This window comes from Corvus cornix, chromosome 5 (assembly GCF_000738735.6).
Source record: "Corvus cornix cornix isolate S_Up_H32 chromosome 5, ASM73873v5, whole genome shotgun sequence".
NCBI lineage: Eukaryota > Metazoa > Chordata > Aves > Passeriformes > Corvidae > Corvus > Corvus cornix.
The window spans coordinates 13,920,040-13,941,482 of NC_046335.1; the positions used below are offsets into that span (position 1 = coordinate 13,920,040).

The window sequence follows — 21,443 nt, forward strand, 5'->3', positions numbered from 1 at the left end:
TTGATGAATAATAAATGTATATATTTTATTAGGAATTGTCTGTTTTAAAAAAATTAATAATTCTATTTACTTTAGTTTATTAGGTGTGGATAAATTGTTCTCCTATGCCATCAGTGAATGGCTTAACGATATAAAGAAAAACCAGCTACCGGGAATTTTGGGAGGAGTAGGGCCTATGCATTCACTTGTGCAGTTAGGTAAGTTAATTCTTGCTTCTATTCAGCTACATATGAATGTGTTTCTTTAAAAACCAAACAACACCTCTCCCCCTCAAAAAACCACCACATACCATGTTGACTCTTGTTTTCACTTCCTTTCAAGGCATTCTGCATATCTAAGAGAACATTCTGACTCTGGTGTTATGCCTTCATTTTCAGTGCAAGGTCTGAAAGACCTGGTATGGTTGCCAATAGAGCAGTACCGCAAGGATGGTCGTATTGTCAGAGGCTTTCAAAGAGGAGCAGCTTCCTTTGGTACTTCCACTGCGATGGCAGCACTGGAGCTAACAAACAGAATGGTTCAGACTATACAGGTAAAGCATATTACTCCTGAAGTTAGATGTAAAATGAGAGGTGTGACCAGTAAGTGCTCTAGGTTAAGCTAATATCTTAATGCTGTAGATTTAAGTTAGGAAGCATGTAATAAAAAAAAAAAAAAAAAAAAATAAGGACAGCTGTATAAATCGGAGAGCAGAGACTGGGTAGAGCTTGCACCAGTCTGTGAGGTGAGAACTATGGCATCAAATACAATGGTTAGAAAATTGTGTTAAAATACTTCTGAAGACCCAAGGTGCTGCTTGTTTCTTAATATATTTAATATATTATAATGTACAATTTAATACAAAAATGTTCAGCCTCACTAAAAAAATCACTGATATTGAGAAAGATGAGTTCTTTGTGCATGTGTATTACCCAGTAGTAGATTCTTACCTTTTTTTAAAACACCCAAGCAAGTATTTTTTCTGTAGATCTACACAAAGTCTATAGAGCTTCCTGGATTTAACCCTAAGGTAATCTTGGATTAAAGTGTTAATAATTTATGTTTCTTAATATAAAATATATGGAAATATAATGAAAATACACTTTTACCACCTAATCTTGCAAAAATAGTATATGCGCCTAAGCTTGAACATATATAGTCAAAAAAACAGTGATATTAATCACAGGTGGGATTATATGTGTGCTTGTGTGTTTGTAAGAAATACCATTGATCAAATGTTCAGTTTCTCTCTTGAGCATTTTATTCAGTTTAGAGGATGCCTTTGAAGAGACAACAAAACCAAACCTACAACATTCATTCTTTCATTATGGAATTAATGTATAGTTAGAGCTGCACATTCCAGAAGTTCTTGGACAAAACCTTAATCTGATGCAAATGAACATTATTTGTGGAATAAGAATTCTTTATTTCAATGACATCACCCTATTAGTAGCTTAAATTTGTGGTTGGGTGCTATAACAGGTGTTTTGCATTTGCTCCTCATGTGCAGGCAGCTGCAGAAACTGCTTATGACATGGTATCACCAGGGCCTACCTTTACTGAAGCGAAAAAGATCAAACGGTTCCCTCGCCATCGCTTGGCTCATCAGCCGGTCGACCTGCGGGAGGGTGTAGCCAAAGCGTACAGTGTTGTGAAAGAGGTGAGTGCAGAAGCAATTGTTGGGAACCAAAATTAAGAATTATTTCCTAAAACAGCGAATAAAATAACAGATGTTAGTTTAGGCTGGCCAAACGGAGGAGGAGATTTCAGCTTTGAACAAGACTTCATCAATAATCATAAACTAACAGAAATCTGGAATGGATAAAGCAGAAAAAAGCTAAGATGTCATGCAGATGAGTGTGAACAGGACTTGAGTGCTTTTCCATTGGGATGGTTTACAATTATTCTGAGCCACTTGATTTCCTGTGCTGTGTCATCCATCCTTCCCTTCCCTTTCTGCTTGACCACCTTTGCAGTTACTGTTAATTCTGAGGGAGGTAGTGTTTAAGCATAGTGCAGGATTTAAGAGAAGTGAAACCTTCCTCTACTATGACAGTGTATTTTAAATTAGAATGCTGACCTGATTTTATTGTATTTTGTGTTTTACTTTGTTGGTTGCACCTTATGTAGTGTCTATGAAGTAAGGTGTCAACTGAGTTTTTCAATAGTTCACAGTACCCCGCAGCTTCTTCCCTTATGTGCAAGATGTGTCACCAGAAGTTGCCTGAAATATTTGCATCTGTAAGTTCATAGGAGTGTTATTTTAAGCCTCATTAGAAGAACTAAATCATATTTATATCAGTATTGATTTAGTACAGTTATAATACAAATCTCCAAGGAGAAAAATGCTGTGCAGTTTAAAATTTCCCCTAAAACTAGAAGAGGATGCTTTTTCTTTTTCGGTGTAACTGATTTCCTTTATTTTCTGAAAGGGGATTACGGACACAGCCCAAACCATCTATGAGACTGCTGCTCGTGAGCATGAGAACAGAGGAGTCACTGGAGCAGTAGGAGGAGTCCTCCGCCAAATTCCACCAACTGTGGTGAAACCTTTCATCGTTGCAACAGAGGCAACCTCAAACGTTCTGGGTGGAATGAGAAACCAGATCAGGCCAGATGTGCGTCAAGAAGAGTCTCAGAAATGGCGCCTTGGGGAGGATTGAGGTTGTAAATCTGGCTCAGCAGGCAGGTAGCAAGGCTGGAAATGAAGAAGAATGTCCTGTTGGCAGCTTTAGATGGAGCTCACTTTGTTTTGTCATGTTCATCTCAGGAACAAATGAGGTTTTCCAACTGTTATTAGCAAAACATCCAACCAAAAAAGATTTATGAAGTGAAAAGCAAATTGGTACGTGCTTATACTGTGTGTTACCAATACATTTGGTAGATAGTGCCAAACATAGTGAAGCATGCGCTGCCAACTCAGAGACATGCTTGCTCTGTTCCATTTACCATATTTTTCTTGGTAGATTTGACATCTGAAGCAGTAGCCTGTACGGTGAAGCTAAGTGGACTTAAAAGAGGTTTTCTGACCATAGTCAAAGAACTGTCTTCAGTAAAGGGCTCTGCAGATGTTCTTCACTGACTAGAGGATAAAAGCTTTCATTGTGGACATGAGACATGAGGCTGTCTAATATGGAAGCAGATAAGATAATATTGTTTAGTGGTCATAAGCATCGCTTTTAGCGTGGCACTTACAGCAAGGACAAGCTTGATAACCATTCAGGGTTTAGATTCAGTGTCAATACACCTACAGAGAGAATTTGTTCCTAAATATTAAATACCTACTTTTGTGGGTTTTTGAAGAACCTGAATGTTACAGAAATGTTCTGTTGTGTTGCACTTTAAAGGATATGGCCTGTATATTGTGCTTTTTTTATAGTGTGAATAAAATGTAATGTGCATTATCCTTTATGTGGTTTAGAATCTTACACAAATTATTGAAAAGAGCATCATTTGATGATGATCCTACAGAAAAGTGTCTTAAATTTATTTAAACTCATTATATGTAAAAACATTTTTGTCTACTGTTACACTAATTACAATGCTAAAAATGCCTACTCTTCAGGAAAACAATTAATTATAATTGTTGCCAACAGTTCTTTGTAAGAATGAAAAATCATAAGTAAAAACGTTATTTCATAATTTCATAGTTAAAAGGCTATACAGACTTTATTTCAGTAATCTGCTTTTATTTAAAGTTCATATTGTTGCAAAGTTGCTGCTCTCACAAGGTATTCTTAATTTAGGTTGTGTGTCATCATAATTTGACAGTGAGTATTTGGGGTCCTTTAGTTGCAACTGGGAATGGGTGAGAGGTTTTAAAAAAAGGACAGCAAAACTTCAAAAATCAAAGTTGGTACTGACATTATTTACTGTTTAGTAGGTGACCAGGGTCTCCACAGAGCTTTATTAAGCACCTGACATTGCACCATTTTGGGGCAGTTAAAAGTCTTGGCGATAGATGTGCAATAATGAACTTCTTCTGTCTTGTATTAGCAAAAACTGGAGAATAAAAAGTAAAGATTCTTTTGAATAGAAAAATACTCCTTTTGAATTTCAGTAGATTAAACTTTGAATGACTAGCCAGTAAGTAAGTTTGTCATACTTCTGTGCTAGTCATAAGTGGAAATCCTGCCCATATGCCATGTGGAAAATCCCCACTGAAAGGGGGACATCAGATACTATTGATCAGATACCAGTCTCAAAGGGTCATGAGGAAGTATTTTCCCTCCCTTTGTTTAGTACCTGCCACTAGCAGAAACTTTGCTGATGGGCCTTACAGGACAAACAGGAGTGTATGAAGGAAAATAATCGCTGCTTGTTATGCTACTGCATGCTTGTTCATGATACTACAATAGCTATTCCTGAACACCAAAGAATCTGGCTCAGCAGTAAATGATTTGAAAATGTCCTCTCTGTTGGGAAGACTTCTGCAGTCTGCTTTATTATTTTTCAGAAAACAAAGCTCCAGGTAAAAACAAATTGCTGTATAGGGTGACAGGTAATATTATAAAGTTTTGTTTCAATTCATTGGAGTCGTTGAAGTCGTGGTACACTCTGAAGACCTGGTTATTTCAGTTAAATGACTTGCTGCAAGCAGGAGAAGATGCTTTTTAGAGCAAAAATACCTGCAGATTTAATAACATAAAATATTTTTTGATGTACAAGTACTTGCTGTAGTGCATACTTCTGTTCAGTAATTAGAGAGCTCTGCTTTAGTGAGAGCTCAAAGCATGAGCATTTTGCACAGGAATGAGTTTCATGTTTGCAGTGTGGCACCTCCTGAATGCCTTCTCAAGAAGTGGTGGTGAATCAATGCAAGTAAGTAGCAATGCATCTTTTTCATTGGCAATTACTATACTAGTAATTAGCTAGTACTAGTAAATAGCTAATCCAGTTCATCCACTTAATTAGAGTACACTGCAGTAGCATAAATCTACATATTTTCTTCCTTTCAGACACTGTTTAAAAGGAGTGGTGGCATTTCAGTGTTCTTTTCTTTTTCAATTCTGTCAAGATCTGATTGTACAGCAAGGCAATTAGAATATATTTTTATATGAGGGCATGATGTCAAGGTAAAACATTTTTATAGCGTGTCTCTCATTGTCAGCAATACAGATTGTACAAATTTATTAAACTTCACTTTTCACTATGTAAACCCTCTCATTTACTGCTTGCACTTTATTGAGCCTTTTCAGTGAAACTGATTCTAAATTTTTTTCAACATTTTATTTTGGAAATAGTTTTTTAATTTTTGGGTGTATATTCTGCATTGTTGCAGTGTTTGAAATGTTTAAAAAAAACCAAAAAAAATCACAAAACTTAGCAAACTAGTCTTTACATTAAGACCAGTTTGCAGAATGTGTCTTGTAGGGCATGGCTTGTGTTTTAAATCAAAAAGTGTCATGTATGAGAAGGGATTCATCAAATGCTCTGCTCAATACTGTAAGGGTTTTCAAGCACTTAAAAAAATACACAAGATGACATTTGACTCTGGACATATTTCCTGGAAAGGTAAGCTTATGGATAACATTACTGTATTCTCCATTAGCACAAGGAGATTGGCAAAAATACTGTTGTACTTGAATTTTCCACTGAAATTAGTTGCTATAGATATGGGCAGTTTTCATATTTGTAGAGGCTGTAAACTGGCATCGACTATGTTTAATTCTCTCCAAATACTCTAACGGTACTAGTGCTATTCCTGTTACTTAGCCCAACGCCATCCTAATAGAACTGTCATCCTGGGTTTTCTTAAATATCCAGGCGTTTCAAATAGTACATTGATGAGTGCCTCGGAAATACCTGAAAAAAAGTCAGCCCTCTTTTGTAAAACAAACAAACCATTCTTGCTAAGAATCTTAGCAGTGACTGAGAGCAGCAAATCAACACATCCATGCAAAGGCAGCTTCCATTTTCTTCCCACTGTCTCTTCTAAATCCTGCAGATTTTTAGCAGTGCAGTGTACCCTGTGTGTACTTGCCTAATGGTCAGCATTGTCAGTGACTCACTGGATAATCCCCCGTGAGTTCATCTGTGCTTAAGGGACGTGACTGCTTCTGTTTGCTCACTAAGTGGTTGATTGTGAACATCCATTGCTTGCTTTCATTTACTGTTCCTTAATTGAGTTGCCAAGAAAGGTTTCTTAATAAACCAAAAAGCTGTTCAATGGTTATGAGCAAGACACTCACCAAACATGATCCATACACCTGCAAATGTGATACTGATTTTCCTTTAAATATTGAAATGTATGCATTTTGTAAAACAATGAAATCCAAGAATTTGTTTAGAGTAGATAAATACTTCTAAATCTTTTAAATACCTGAAATGCCCCTGCAATATAAGTCAGAAAATGTGTGGGTATGTATGTCAGTTTGGATCCTAGTGTGTACAGTTCTTCAGTCTCCAGGCCTCATGATTTAAGCTTCTGACAACTGTTTTAAGTTGCTCTACATGCTGAATCTTGTTTACAATTAAATATTAGATACTTACAAGTCAAATACATAAATACAAACCATGCATTTGTACTGGATTTCTTAATTGTAAGGTAGCTCAGACAGACACACAGCAATTTGTGTATATGTTTATGTATATTTTTTACATTTTTGCACTTACGGTAGTTTTGTGGTATTGTTTGTATATAGTTTGCTAGTGTAAAGAATATAATGTCATGAAATAGAAACCACTGTTGAAGGGAATTGACTATTTCAACTTGAGTTATTTTGCTTAAAGTTCTTGTCCCCTCAGTATGTCCTTGAGAATTATTTTTAACCATAATTTGTATGGCACTAAAAGTATATATTTTACCGTATTAAAATGCTGAAAGGCCTGAGTGCAAATAGGTTGTCTGTTAAATACATTTAATGGAAAATCCCCCCACAAATTTGTAACAATACAAAAATAAATATCTTAATTTGTTCCTTGAGTTGGTTTTCTCTACCTGTGAATATAACCGACACAGAAAACAGTCTCCCAAAGTATCAGAATTAACTGTTAAAGCTAAGAGTTGTACCTCAAAAAAAATTACACTGACTAAAAAAGAGAAAGTTTTAAAATTGCATGGAGGTCAAGAGGTAGGAAATTAATTAAGCTGGCTGATATAACCTGAAACCACTTCTGTTGTGCATCAGCAAAGCTCTCTACCTGAATGATCAGATGTTGTGTCCCCCAGAGGCCTGTTGCTGCATTTAGTTACTAAGAATGTATTTCTTATCTCTGCATTTAGCGGAGACTTTTAAAGCTTTATTAGCTTCCCAACCCTGTGAAGAATGCAAAATAATTACCTTCAGGATGCTTCTCTGATGCCCATATGTGTTTAGTTACAAGCATCTGAAAAGAGATCTTAGAATTCTGAGTACTGGTCAATATTAAGTGCTGGTGCCAGTGCCAGATCCCAGAAGAATGTGACAGGTGTAAACAATTTTCTCCTGTGTTTTGTAATGATGTTATAATTTGGGGGATGAGGGGTGGTCACTGTATAAGGCTGGATAAATATTCTGTCAAACAGCAACCCTTCATTTAAGAAGGAAGCTGACTCCCAGCCTGTGTAGCTCCTCTTCCCCCAACCCCTTTTTTTTTTTGCAAGACCTCATAGTGGATTAAAGGAAAGTATCCAAGTTCTTTATCTCTTTGCAATACTAGGGCATACCAGGGATAATCTTCATGTGTCCAGTTTAGTCCCCAGATGAGCAGAGGAGACTAACACTCCACTGATGACACTCCAGCTAACTGAGAATTTATGGAAAGTCACCAGTAAGTCATACTGACCCAGAGCAACATGAGCTGGTATCCTTAATGTCTATCCCTAATTGAGGATGACCCAGGCACAAGTGTTCCTTTTTTTTCCCCCTGTTAGTAATTTTTATTAGCATCCTTTGAAATGTGATATTAAATAGAGGGGTATTTTGTGCCAATTCATATTTCTATGAAATAGTATCTTAAACCATCTCTATTATCAGAGATTATAAAAGTAATAAAGCTGCCTTTTTGTGACAGATAACTGAGGTTTCAGAGCTGTTTCATTCTGAAGCAGAGTGATTATATGAAAGCAGAACTTACTGAAGGGCAACAGTGAAGTATTCATGGCCCCACAGGCAAGGAAGCAGTTCGAGCTTCTTAGGTGTTTGTCATGAGGATCTGTGAGATATCTGTAGTGCAATTCTGTTTTCAGGCTTTTATTTGTGTGTGTAATTATTTGCTCTGTTGTTGATTTCTGTCTTTATTAAGAGCATGGGTGTTAAATTTGGCTCTTGTAAGTTGAAGACTGGAAGGAAGCCTCCAAGGAGGAAAAAAGATGTGAAACCATTAGAGCAGGAGGAAGCTTACTTCAGTTTTGGAGATATGGCACAGACCTCAACAAGATGGAGCTTGGTCCACTGTAGCTCATGAGCACAAAGATAAAATAAATATGAGCTGTTTCCATTAGAAACCTTTATCTTGCACCTTTAGACTTCAACACTTGGTTGTTGTTAGGTACTGAGGATTTGTTGGTGGCCCCAACAACTTCATGAATCTCCCAGGATGACTTTCTCTCTTTCCCTTCTTCTCCCGGATGAGTTTGAAAATGCTTCCTACTGTGTGTACAACACAGTTTGAGGGAGACTTAGGGTTGTGAGTTTGAGGATGTTTGACAGTTCTGCACTGTCATCACAACACTGGCAGTCCTTGGCCGAATGGGAGGTGCAGGCAGAGTGAGCTGAACCACAGAAAATTAAATGGTACTCTGAGAGTGCTGATAAGACCACAGCATGGGTATATGCTATGCTATGCTGAGTATTGTACAGATCTGGATTCATTGCAGCCGATGGAAAGCCAGATAGCACAGACCTGGGAATGATCAATAGAGGCATGTGCACAACCCTTGGTACTGTGGATGGAAAAGTGATAGAATAGCAAAGTATGCCATGAGAGGATGGAAAAAGTAGTGCTCAGTTTTATAAGCAGGTTATTCATACCGATACAAGTTTTTAAGATACAATTCCCGGTATCATTTATCTCTTCAGTAATATTTAACAGATCTGAAACGTTGCCTGGAATTACTGAATAAAATAAAATGCTTCACCTTCGTTAGGGCCTGTTTCTGTGTACTCAGTGCCAGAACTGTCTTTTAGAGTGCTAAAAGTATTTCTTTTAGACATGAGGTTTCCATTGTTGGCTCAGGTTCCATTTTCTCTTGGCCTTTCAATTACTTTCTTTTAATAGTGTTTGCTCTGTTTCTTCTTTTCCATGTTCCTTCTGTCTCTGAGTGCTTATTTCCCTCAGAATAGCTGATAGACCAAACACAACAAATATAAATGAGTGGGAGCAATTATACTGATTCCATTAGAGGAAAGCCCTCTTACTTGATAGCTGAATTCTGTTTACAGCAGCCAAAAGTATTGTCCCAGGTCACAGCTTTCTGTTTTTGCTACTGTTCTTTTCTAAGAGCTGCAACTTATTGGCAAGAAGGCCCTTTTTCCTTTTCCCAACCAGAGGTGATGCCCCTCCAGGTAAATTTGTTAATACAATGGAGTTTGACAATTCATTCAAAAAGAAAAATTACCTCTGAGTTTGAGAAGATCCATTGACGTGGGATTGTAAACTGAGCTCTGTCTCTTCACAATATCTCACAGGCACTGCAGCAATGACAGGAGGTAATTACAAGGGAGCGTGTCCCACTACATTAACCATTAATGTCTCTACATCGTTGCCCTAAGCCTCTTGTATAATTTAATGCGAAGATCCACACTGACGTTAAGAGAGAAGGTTTTCAGATGCAATTTTCATCATAACCATCTTGCCTTGTTGTCCTCGACCTGAATTTTTACTGATGCTGCTTCCTATTAAGCGTGAAGCCCTAAGAATAGTTTTAGGAGATATTTGTAAAGATGCAGAAAAAGCTAGGAAGGTTGATGAATAAAGTTGAGCAGTGTTGTTATTTCTGCCACCCCTGAGATTTGCTGGTAAATGCTCTTGTGTCGGAATTTCTTGATCAATCCGGCTACTTCAGGGGCAATCACTTGAATTTAAGCTTGCCATGCAGACAGGATAAAGAGACAATAGATTTTTCGGAGTAACATTGAATATCCGAAAAATGTTTGGAGTTTGGTTTTTTTCTCACTATACATTTTAGGGGTAGCTATACAAATAGGTTCACTGGTGTCGTCTTTGCGTTGCTGAGTTACAGCTCTTGATACTTGTTGATTTTGCAAAACTCATCTCTGCAGTGAAATTAATGTAGAGAAAGGACAGTGAAGTGAGTTCACCTGCCTGAACAGAGCCTGCAAGCTGAGGAGAAAGCTGGGTGTAAGCATCCAGCCAACCCGAGGAAGGTCAGAGATGTTTGTTTCAAAAGCCGTCAGAGTCTTTCTCTGTTGGTGAGAAAACAGAGCCTTTCTGAGCTTCACCTGTGTTTTAGGGAACCAACCCTGAGGACTCTGCAGCGGGTCCTGGGGCAGGGCCATCAGGTGCAGGGAGTCACAGGCACGCGGATTCCTCCTTCCTTTCTTATCACCCCCTTTTCCGAGGAGATTCTGTTTCAGCCCCTTTGAGGTATGTGTAAGGGAAAGTCTAAACTGTCAGAGAAAGCTAAGCAAAACCAGCTTCTCAGTACACCTTGGTTTTACTGCAAAATCCAAATTGGTTTTGTCCTATTCTTGTTTAAAATATATATATATAAATCTGTTTCAATCTTGCATTGCACAAGTAAATAAATGTGGTGATGCTGGGACTCTGATTTTGCACCAGTGTCCATGGAGGCAGGTGGCAGGCTGCTCTTCCCTTCTCCTGTGTTCTCAGTTGCTGAAAAATCTTTTAGATACCCATAGCAGAACTGAGAAACTGAAACTGTGTCCCTGCCTATTTATAGCAAGGCTAAAGTGAGAACTTGAAGAGAACTGAAAGAGAAGACTGCTTCAAATTCTTTACTGTTTGAAAATTGAAGGACCTGCTTAGAGTAAGGCAAAGAACTAGGAGCTTTTTGACAGAGTTTGGTTAGTCTCCAGGGGAACTTCCACATGACTGAGTCTGCTTTGCTGAAAGCTGTTTCCTTCTTCACATCACTTTTCTGTTTAAGACCAAGTCCACTGTGTTAGGTTCCAATTTACATTCCTCAGACATTTCAAAATCTTGAATTTGTCTACAGAGTGTTTCCATCAAAAACAGCTGTCACTATGGTGCAAAAAACCCGTTTGAAATGTATTTTCAGAATAGTTCTTGTTTACATAAAAATCAGCAATTAATGTTGTCTTTTATAAATCGAACTTTATCCCATGTATCTATTGTGGGACAGAAACTACTTGTGTAGAGGACAACGCAGGAGCTCTAGTCACTCAGGACATAATGTGCTGGATAATTACTGCTGAGATCTATGGTTGATGCTAAGGTCAATTTTAGGAGTATTATATGTACCTTTAGCTGAGAAAATTTACATGCTTACCTGGATTATAATTGTGATTATGACAATAATATTCTAGGAAGTCAAGATATGTGTGAAAGAGCAACAGACATTGCTCTTCATGCAATGATAAAGGAAATGTTTTATAAGGCTTATCAATAATTTCCCCAAATTTTCTCATTTTCAGAGGGGAAGTTTTTAGTTGTTCATATTGAAATGCTGAGGTTATGACTTCAGAAGAAACTGATCGTAGTGACAGAAAATACTAACAAGGAAATGGCTGCTACAGAAGAAAATTAAGTGCCTTAGTCATAGTCATACACAGAAGCCAGGGAAAGTCACAGCAAATTAAGTAGTGCTGTCTCCCAAACCATTCACAACTAAGTGATGTATCTTAACCAACGCTGCATTAATTACTGACAGTAAATTAGCTCCTCTTACAACACAGAAAATGACTAAATGCTTATTTAGAAAATATGTATGTATCTTAATGGCCTCTCAAAGAACAGTGATAATTGCTTTGTATTGCAATGTTAAAAATAGCTATATGCATTGTTTAGGATGAAGAGACTCTGAAAACTGCACTAAGAATATTTGAGAACTGAAAATTCTATTACAGTCAAATAACTTGAATCATGATGGTGCAGTGCCACATTAACTTTGGGAGATGTTACTCTGTCCAATAATGGAACACATTATCATGATGCAGTTTAGTGGCCTGAGTCCCACTCATGTGGTGTGATGCTGCTAAAAAGCTTGTGTGCCATTTGGACAGTTCAGGAGATGGTTTCCCTTAGTGAATTCATTTTTCATCAGAGGACACTGAGTCAAAGAGGAAGATGGTGAAAATGGGAAATATGAGGAAATATGAGAAAAATATTTCTCCTGCTCACCAGCTTTTGGTCTAGTCAAAGAACCACCTTGTTTTATGGCCTTTATGTCAGAGTTGAGTCCTGCACTGAAGTTCCTACCCCAAAAAGATAATATTATAGCAAGTTTGTGCTTTCTCTGGATACTTTTCAGTTCTTAATTTGAAGAGATGTTGCAGTTCATTTTTACCCAGCAAGTGAAGAAATGGGGGGTTGTTTTATAAATATTATGTTTTTGTTGGGATGCTGTTCTACTAGAAACAAATGTTATTGTCCACATCTATAATTGGCAAAAACGTGTTAATAATCTTAATGATGTATACAAATACTTTGAATTGATGATAAAACAGTTATTTCCAGAAAAATACCATCTCTAAGAAAGAGGCAGGAGTCATGATTTTACCAGAGAAGAAGAGCAAGTTATACCTATGAAATTCCTGTGAAATTGTACTGTATTTTTTTATGCATTATATTTAGGACACAGAGTGGCTTAAGCTCTCCTTCATCCCTCTTTCCAGTAGCTACTCCATCCATGTCCTACTTTGCCTCCTAAGCTGTGCCAGGATACCTGGTTTTGTGCTTACATGGTGCATTAGAACTGGATAATTAATGGGTTTTAATCTGGATCACTTTCCTGATTCAGTTCATCACACATCTACAGATCCCTCTGTCCTGACTCAGCTAAAGGAGAAAGAACAAACGAGTGGAGAAAAAGTTCATCTGGGGAAGGATAAACCAACAGAGTCCTTGAAAAAAATATGTGGGAAACTGTGGCTTCAGCAGAGATCAGTTACCTTTATCTATTAATTTGCTCTCTAGGAGAAATTAAAGAGAATTTACCAACTTGTAAACAGACTGCCTATGGACACTTGGATCTGTTGTTATAAGGATATGACTTACTACTGCTTTTGATAGTACAGTCTGACATTTGTTTATCAAACATTCTCAGATGTGAATTCTCTGTTCACCAAAGCACAATTAAAAAAATCTCTTTTCCTCCCTTTCTTCTCTTTTTATGAAATGTAAGACCTCTCATTATCTTGCTGTTCTCTAATTGTGGTGTTTACAAGTCAACACTGATATGCGTGTGTTTATTCGTGTTAAAGTACATGAATTGGCCTTGACAAAAATCTTGCATGATATGATCTCTTTTCTTTGTATTTCTTCTGCTACAATAGTTTAGTAGAAAAAGTCTTGATACTCAGCATCTCACAACAATGCTTTTTATTCTGCCTGCATCTCCATTTGTGCTGGGATAAATAATGCTGTGCTGTCTCGGTGAGATGACACCAATGCAGTTTTTATGCCAATTGTGATAGTGGTCTAATTGGTCTAAATGTCAGATTCTGCCAGTAGCTCAAGGGGTAGTGTGGAGACTGGTAAACACTCAATAACATTAGAATATGTAACTTGCTTTACCTACACCACAGGTGACTTAGAAAGTGCATTTTATGTGCTATTATTATTTCTACATGGTTAAACTCCTAAACTATTAAGCTTGACTGTGAGTAATCTTATCTGATGTTTAGATTTAGCAGAACAGTTAAACAGAAGTCAATGGAAGTTAGCAATACATGTAAGCACATAAGTGGTTTTCGTAATAAGGGAAAATGTCCTTAAGTGTTTGCTTGAAAATGGGTTTCAATTTCTATACAAATTACTGAAATTCACAGCAGTGTGTGGTGTGTGACACATTGAAGGTCGTGAACTGTTTAAAGCAATGGATGATTCATCTTCTCAGATACCTGTTTTATTAAGTGGCACTTTTGGATCCTAACCAGAATTCAGCTTAACAGATGATTTTCTAGAGTGTATTTTTCAATCCCTTCAGACTTTCACTGACAGCATGGTAGAGTGTTAGAGAATAACTTAGTTGCAATGACTGTAGCTGGAATTAAATGCTTTGAATTCAAATTCCTCTGGAAAAGCAGTAATTCATTTCTACCAGGAGGGGCTGCTCAGCAACTGTTCCTTGGTCACAAAACCAGTCCAAGAAAAAAAGCCTAGCTGGGCTGCAGATCTGCACATGTCAGATGTTCACATGTGCCTCCCAAATTTCAGACAGCTTGTTGGACAGGTTCCCTCCCTGTGTGTGTGTGTGCATGTGCACACCCTCATCAAGCCTCTTAAGATGCTCTGAAACATCAGTCATAGGGTAGAGTCTTTCACTCAATAATAGCAATGGGTCTGATTTGGGTCTTCATGCCTCTGTGCCTCAGCTTTCATTAATCTAAATAATGATAAAGCTCAATAATAAACAAATCTTTTGAAGTATTATTATTATTATAATAAATAAAATAATGTTTTAAAGAAACCCACTTTTCATACCATTATGGCTCTTCTTATTACACTGAGTGATTTATAGTTTTGGCAAGAAGAGGAAGTGAAAATTCAAGGCATTGCAATACTGCAAAATACTTGATGCCGTTTTTGCTTCACACTGTCCTATTTGTGTACCAGAGTTTGCCTTACTCTTGAAACACTGAAGCCAAAGCTTGTATATCCGTAACAGTGGTCTTTGAAATGTTGTCAGACTTCTTGGCTTTCTTAGGTTTGTTCACAGAGTCTGCTCTGATATTTTTGATTGCACTCCAAAGCAACCTGAGCCTCCTCATCTGCCAGGCTGGGCCGGCCAAGGCCCCTGCATGGCCATTTGCTCTTCAAAGCTGTTGATCATGGCTGCAGCCAGCTCCTGGCAACACAGCTCCTCAGCACCCAGGAACAGATGCCCTCACATATGGGTGGAGTTAGGCATCATCTCTGTCCGGGAACTTCTTTGGTAAAGGATTTCTAGCTGTGCTCTTCAAGACAGAATAAATTTTTTATTCTTGCACAATTATCTTGGATGGTGTCTTCTAGGTATTCTTTGTTGTATGGCCCTGAGCAGCCACTGTGACTCCCTCCCTGTGATGTGTCTGGTCAGTTGGAGCAAGACACTCAGCTTCTGAAGGCTAATGGAGACTGGGAGAGCTGTGCCTCTGCAGGCCATGGCTGTCTGGTCTCCAGTCAAGGACTGGGCAAATGGAAGAGAGAGATGGTGAGGTTTTGTGGGAGAGCTAGGCAGAAGGGGATGTAGGTCAATGGCAACTTTTGGTCCCTGCTGAACACAGCCTGTGTCACCTGGTGCCCTGTGTTCTCCCTTGTGGCACAGAGGAGAGCAGTAGCTCTCTCCACTTTGTCCTACCCTGCTGCAGCTGTACCCAACACAAACCACTTCTCAGTCACACTTGCCTCTACTACATTCTTGGAGGACTCTCCAGTCTGCAGACCTGTCCTGGGGCCATAGGTTCACAATGAGGGAGACCCTTCATGAAGTGTCAGTGACAGGAGTCCATGGAGAGTGTCTGTGCCCAGACTCTCGAGCGCAGGACAGGAGGCAACCCTCTGTGAGCAGCCTGGTCTGGAGGCAGTGATGACAGCTGGCTTTGAGGATTACCCTCTTGCCAAAGCTGTAGACAAGATTTGTGACTGAGCAGGGAATTGGTTCCTTCTTGACAGAGTCAGAGGTGCAAAGCATTAGAAAAAAGGGTAGTTGTAACACCCCAGAGCTCTGCTTATGTGCAGGTTTAGTGGTTGCTATTTGTCCACACACAGCAGGAAGGAATTTGACTGGCCAAGGTGTTAAACTTATGCTCTTGAGGGGAGATGATTTTGATTTACACTGTCAAAGCATATAAGGTAGAGGAGTCTTGGGTGTCCACATGCCATGAGTTATAAATGAGGCAATTCTGTTCATCCAGTCACTGTCTTTAATGAATGCAAACTAGAACACACTAGTGAAAAAAATTCTCTGTGTCACCAGGGATCTGGGCCTGGCCGGCTTCAAAACTTCTGAGCAAAAAATGTACATTATTCTCTGGCTGCATAGAAAAATGATGTAGCTTTCATCCTTTTGTATTCCCCTTTTTAGCTACAGACCCTTTTATATTTGGGTTTTGTTGTGTTGGGGTTTTTTTGACCTCAGGGATCTTTTCTTTCCAGGACACCTGGCTCTTTGTCTGTAAGACTTCTGTTTACTGCCCTCCATGATCACTCCCACTTGAGACAAGACTAAGCACAAGATACAGAAGTCTAAGCTTCAATTTTTTATTCTCAGACGTTTCTCACAGAAAATCAGTGCTTTGGTTTTGAGCTCACACTTTGTAAGTGCGTTAAAGATGAGCAGCTTCACCAGTCCAAGATCTCTCTTACTCCCCTTCAGCTACAGAGGTGAAGGCTGTGTGTACACGACAGCTTTTTTTCCAACTCCAAATGGTGCCTTAACCTCCAAGCCACCTGCAAAAGCTTTCAGATTTCTTTAAATGGGTGTCTAGTCCTCAGTTACCAACCATCAAAGAGACTGGGTCAGTGTTCAGTTCAGGGTTTGCAATCCATACAGTGTTGTGTGGATGTGAAAATCAGTCTGGATGCTGGTCCAGAAACATCTGAGCACACTTGATTCACATGAAAATCAGACAAATAGCTACCACCATCCTCCTCCTTACAGAGATGTGCTTTCCACAGGCTGTTTCACACCATGTAAACTCATGTTTAGTGTTGATCTTGCAGTTCTGAGTGTTGTAGTGCTAGGTTTAGTTTAGCAAGCTGCAGCTTTCCCTGGGAGCTCAGCAGAGCTGCTTAGGGCAGTGCGACCATTTTCACCCTCCCGTAGTCGATTTCGGACGGCTCCGCACTCTTGCTCTGGTAGCTCTCAGCTCTACAGCCCAGTGACGGCAAAGGAGGCAAGAAGGGTCTCCCCATGAGAGTTTCAGAGGACTTTTAATGGTTACATCTTGTACCAGCAACCCCCAGAGGCAGAGAGACCTCGTGGTCAGGGAGCAGGGGGGTTTGCTCAGGGGCGGCACACGGGCAGAGTTGGGGTACAGGAGCCGATAGGGAAGAGCCCGAGGGAGTGGCCAGGGCTAGGGACAGGGGAAAGCAGCGGGGAACAATGCGGAATAAGAAAACCACTGGGTAAATAGACTACCACACTCAGTTCTGCACTGATTATTTTAGAATCCTTTGCATGTATTTGCATACCCATTTACATTTGGAGGACTTGTTGGCAACAGTGAAAATGGAAGGGAAATGCAGTCATTAGTGTTCTGATAATGTTTCATGGTGTTTTATTCCAGAGTTCCTGCTTCATAGTTTATTTTTCCATCTGTGTAGACACTGGCAATTCTGAGAGCATAATAGGTCTTTTCTCATCAGACATGCTTTGGAATAATTCTGGGGCTGTTCAGACAGGACAGAGTAGTCTCTTCTGCTGTTCTTACATAGGAGATATGGCAGCTAAAGGCTTGGGAAGCAGGTCAGGCAGTTCTGCACAGTGTTAGAAACTATCAGCATCCAGATCTGTGTTGCCAAGCACTGCTTCCTTGAGTGCCTCTTTTTGAGGAAAGAGCGGATGTCAAGGCAATAAATGTATTTCCAAAAACTGGATTGGATTTTTTGAGAGTAACTAAGCAACAACACAGGTAATATGCATTAAAAATGTAGTACACAAAAGGACAAGGCAGAAAGAATCCTTCCACTAACATCTAAGTTACATGATTAATTCTCTGTGTCCTCACAGAGATATAAACCAGACTGGCCTTTTTGCAGACAAAGGATCTGTGCTGTTGGAGACTCCCTCTGTAGCCTTCAAGTTTTCCATGCTCACACCTGATGCTGACTTTAGTTAGAAATGAGTCTGTAAGAGATCATCCCTTTGAGAAGGCAGTTAATGGGCAGCAGTGCTTTAGAAGTGTTTTTGTGGTACCTCACTGTTGCCTGGGGAACCTGTGTTTCTGCCAAGAGAACTTTAAAAATGCCATGGCATTCTGCCCCAGGGTCTTCCAGAGCTGAGCAAGGGTGCAAACCACATTCCAGTTAAGTGACTTAAGCAAGCTGCTCACCATCACCTTAGGTCTGTACCAGTTTTCTTTGAATGGGCTATGCAGTATTTACAGCTGAGGTTAAAGCAATGATATTGGCTAGAGAACAGACCATCCACAGGGATAATTTGGCCTTTAGGTTCATTGTATCAATGTATATTCACCACTGTCACTCATGTTGCTTTGCTGGCTAATCATACCAGTCTTTAAACTTCTGCTCCTAAAATTCCCATGGGAATTGGTGACTCTTGTCAGCAAACTCACAGAGTCACACAACCCTTGGCAGAGCCTAACTTTTTGGTGGCTAACTTGAACCTAAATTCTGCTGGGAACCACAGGATAGGAGTTTCCTACCTGTGCAGGAGGTCAGGAGCCCACTCAGAGTGGCATGTGTTCAGTGCCCAAGGAAAGGGCTCTTCTTCCTGCTAGCTCTTGGGTTAGGTGCAGCACATATTCATGTCTTCTTCAGCTAAGACAGATTGGAAACCTAAACTAGGTGATCTCAGGAGGTCCCTTCCAACAAAAACGATTCTGTGATTTCATAATGTGAGCTTTAGCCCTAGGTACACATTCCTTGGAAGCAATCTGCCTATGGTTACAGAATATTTATAAGGCAGGATGCTAAAATCTCAGGAGATTACTAACATTACATTTGGCAGTGTTCTTTCTTCATCTTTTATCTGTGAACAGAGAGAAAATACTTAAAGATATTTAAACTAAACAATTTAAAGGATTTGCTTCATACAAAATATGCACTCAGCAAAAGTAATGTAAAACAATTTAGGTTACCACAAAATTCTGTATAAGCATCCTTAGGAGCTTCTTCAGACTTCTTCAGTTTTTTGGAGGCCTTCCCATCTCTTTCTTGGCAACAGCATTTCTGACTGTGTTTCTGCAGGAAGGACATTAACTGTTACCTCTTACCATGTGAGCTAAGCATATATCTTCAGAAGTTTTCAATTTCCCAGCTCCTCTCTCATGTACACTCATGCACCCAGTCTTTCTGCTTCCCTCTCTCCCATTTCTTGAGGACTTAGATGCGCATCTCCTGTAAAAAACAAGATTTCCACTGTGGTATGCTGATGTTGTCCCTGAAGCAGCTCAAATGTGGCTGATGAATGACACATGTTCCTCTTTTCTGAGGAGGTGACAACATTGTCACTTTACCCCTGGGAAGGCAATAATATCCTCAGTTACCTGGCATCCATTCAAGTCATCTTGCACCAGTTGTTTGAATTTCAGCGCCATGTGGCACAAGAATTTACTGGCACAGAGCAATGTCATTGACCACTGCATTGGTGGAAAGAAATGGGTGTACTGAGGATCTCCTAAAATTCACAAGTCTTAGGAGATCGTTTACTGACCATATGTGGTAAGTAGATCTCTATCATGCCTTTGAAAAGAGCAGGGGTTGTTCAGGGAGTAGTTGTGAGATAGCACCTTGCTTTGAATCACAAGCTTCTGCTTTCAATTTTGATTTTTGTCTTTTAACAGAGACCTGTTCTCCATTTGTGGGCCTAAGTAATAATACCAGAAGTTTCTCAAGGAGCAGAGAGAGAGATAAAGGGGGAATAGGGATATTCTTCAGAGGACAGAGATGGAATGCAGGTGTTTACTGCCTTGCTACTGCCTGACTACTAGGTCAAGTCCTTCAGGACAATCACATCAGCCCAAAACAGATTGTAATCAGAAAGGGATTTGCAACAGCTGAGAAGAGGAGGAGTAGGAGTTTTCATCTAATCTTAAAGAAAAATATGGATGTTGTGCTTCCCCAACATGGCTATACCCATTGCCAGCAACTGCCTCTGCGCTTTAACTCACCTTTCAGGAAAGCTTCTTTATCTTGTCCTTCAATCCTCCTTCAATGCAAATGAGAGATGGGTGAGCAAGCACGCCAGAGGACCTCTAAGACAAGGACCATCTAACAAAGCAGGTGACACTGGGAGCTGCCCGATGTTCCAGTGTTTTCCTCTAATACAGGTCATCAAGGTGACCAAAGCATTTTAAGGTTGGAATGAATCAGGGAGATGCAGCTTCATATGGCTGCTCCTGAATCACATTTCTGCTCCCCCTACTTTGCTTTTTAAGTGCAATTTCCCTTCATTTTTCTTTCTTTCTCTAATGAAATTCTCTATTTATATAATCTCTTGGTGGTTTCACTGCTGAAATAGGCAGTTCTGGTCATGGTTCTATCAGTGTGGGCATAGCTGGGGACCTGGCTCGCCCTGTGTCATTGTCATGTCTCCTACTGGTAGCATCTAATCTAAGCTGTCTGAGTTGCTGCAGTGACAGCCTGTGTGTTCTGTGATTGATGTGAAGATGTGTAGAAGGATTGGGATCAGACAAGGAGGCCATGTCAGCATTGCTGCACCCTTTAATTCAGTGACACAAGGTATGCTGGGTGGGCAGAGCTGGTGTTTGGGAGGACTGGGCAGGAGTGAGAGGCACGATACAGCTCACAGAGACTTCCAGTAAGAGCATGCACACAGTGGCAGTGCACACAGTGGATGTCTAACTTGTCGATTCACATAGGTCAAAAGTGGCTATGGGTCAATGCTCCTTGCACAGAGTTCTGCAGCAATGGTCTAGGCTGCAACACAAGAGACCTGCTGTGATAGCTTTTAAAATTGTCTATGTGTTATAAATTGCAGTTGTAAACTTGTGTAAGTTACAACTGCAATATTAAAAGCTTTAGGGAAATTAGGCATTCATGAAACTCTATATTGCTTTACCAATCATATTCACTAGGAGATATTCTTTATTTTACTCAGAGAAGACCGTCTCATGGGGTGGTCTGAATTCTAGATGAGATTACCATGAAAATATTGTGTTCAAACGTGAATGAAGCACTGTAAATATCATTAGTCTTTCAGAGACACACTTGGCAGGCAGCACTGTAAGCTGCATAGAGCAGCAAGCAGAACGTGCAACATGGCCTGTCCTTGAGACTGGAGAGATGCATCTCAACAAAAACCCCTAATATCTGTCAATATTTCAATAGCTCAGGTTAACAGCTGCTGGTAAAACTATGTTGAATGTCCTCTGGGACACAACACAGTACTGTGTGTGCAGCTTGCCGCTGTTTTTGCTGGTCTGTTGGTCTCTTCCAGCTTGGTAAGTGCTGCTGCAAAAACAGGCTTAAACTCTGAATTCACTTCCATGTATGTAGACTGAGTGGAGATACAGAAGTTTCTTCAAAGAGGTCTGGTGGAAGAAACCCGGATAGGACTGTCCAGCTGAACCACAGAGGCAGTTTTATGGGCTGCTACTAATCCAGCAAAGCTAAAGAGCCATCTTTTCTTCTTTCCCGTATTCCCATATTCCTTCCCCCACTCCCCAACACTTCTGTCACATGCCAGTCTG

General features: G+C 39.7%; 1 protein-coding gene across 3 annotated transcripts in view; it reads left to right on the forward strand.

Moving 5' to 3' along the window:
- ATG2B (autophagy related 2B) overlaps positions 1–6,904 on the forward strand; it is a 46,993-nt gene extending 40,089 nt beyond the window's left edge. For all 3 annotated transcript variants that reach the window (XM_010394738.3, XM_010394729.4, XM_019281860.3), the window contains exons 39-42: positions 76–197; positions 378–532; positions 1,490–1,639; positions 2,412–6,904. In XM_010394738.3, the coding sequence (XP_010393040.1) occupies positions 76–197; positions 378–532; positions 1,490–1,639; positions 2,412–2,642 (658 nt within the window). In that variant the 3' untranslated portion in view covers positions 2,643–6,904. The remainder of the gene's footprint in view (positions 1–75; positions 198–377; positions 533–1,489; positions 1,640–2,411) is intronic.
- The last annotated feature ends 14,539 nt before the right edge of the window (positions 6,905–21,443 follow it).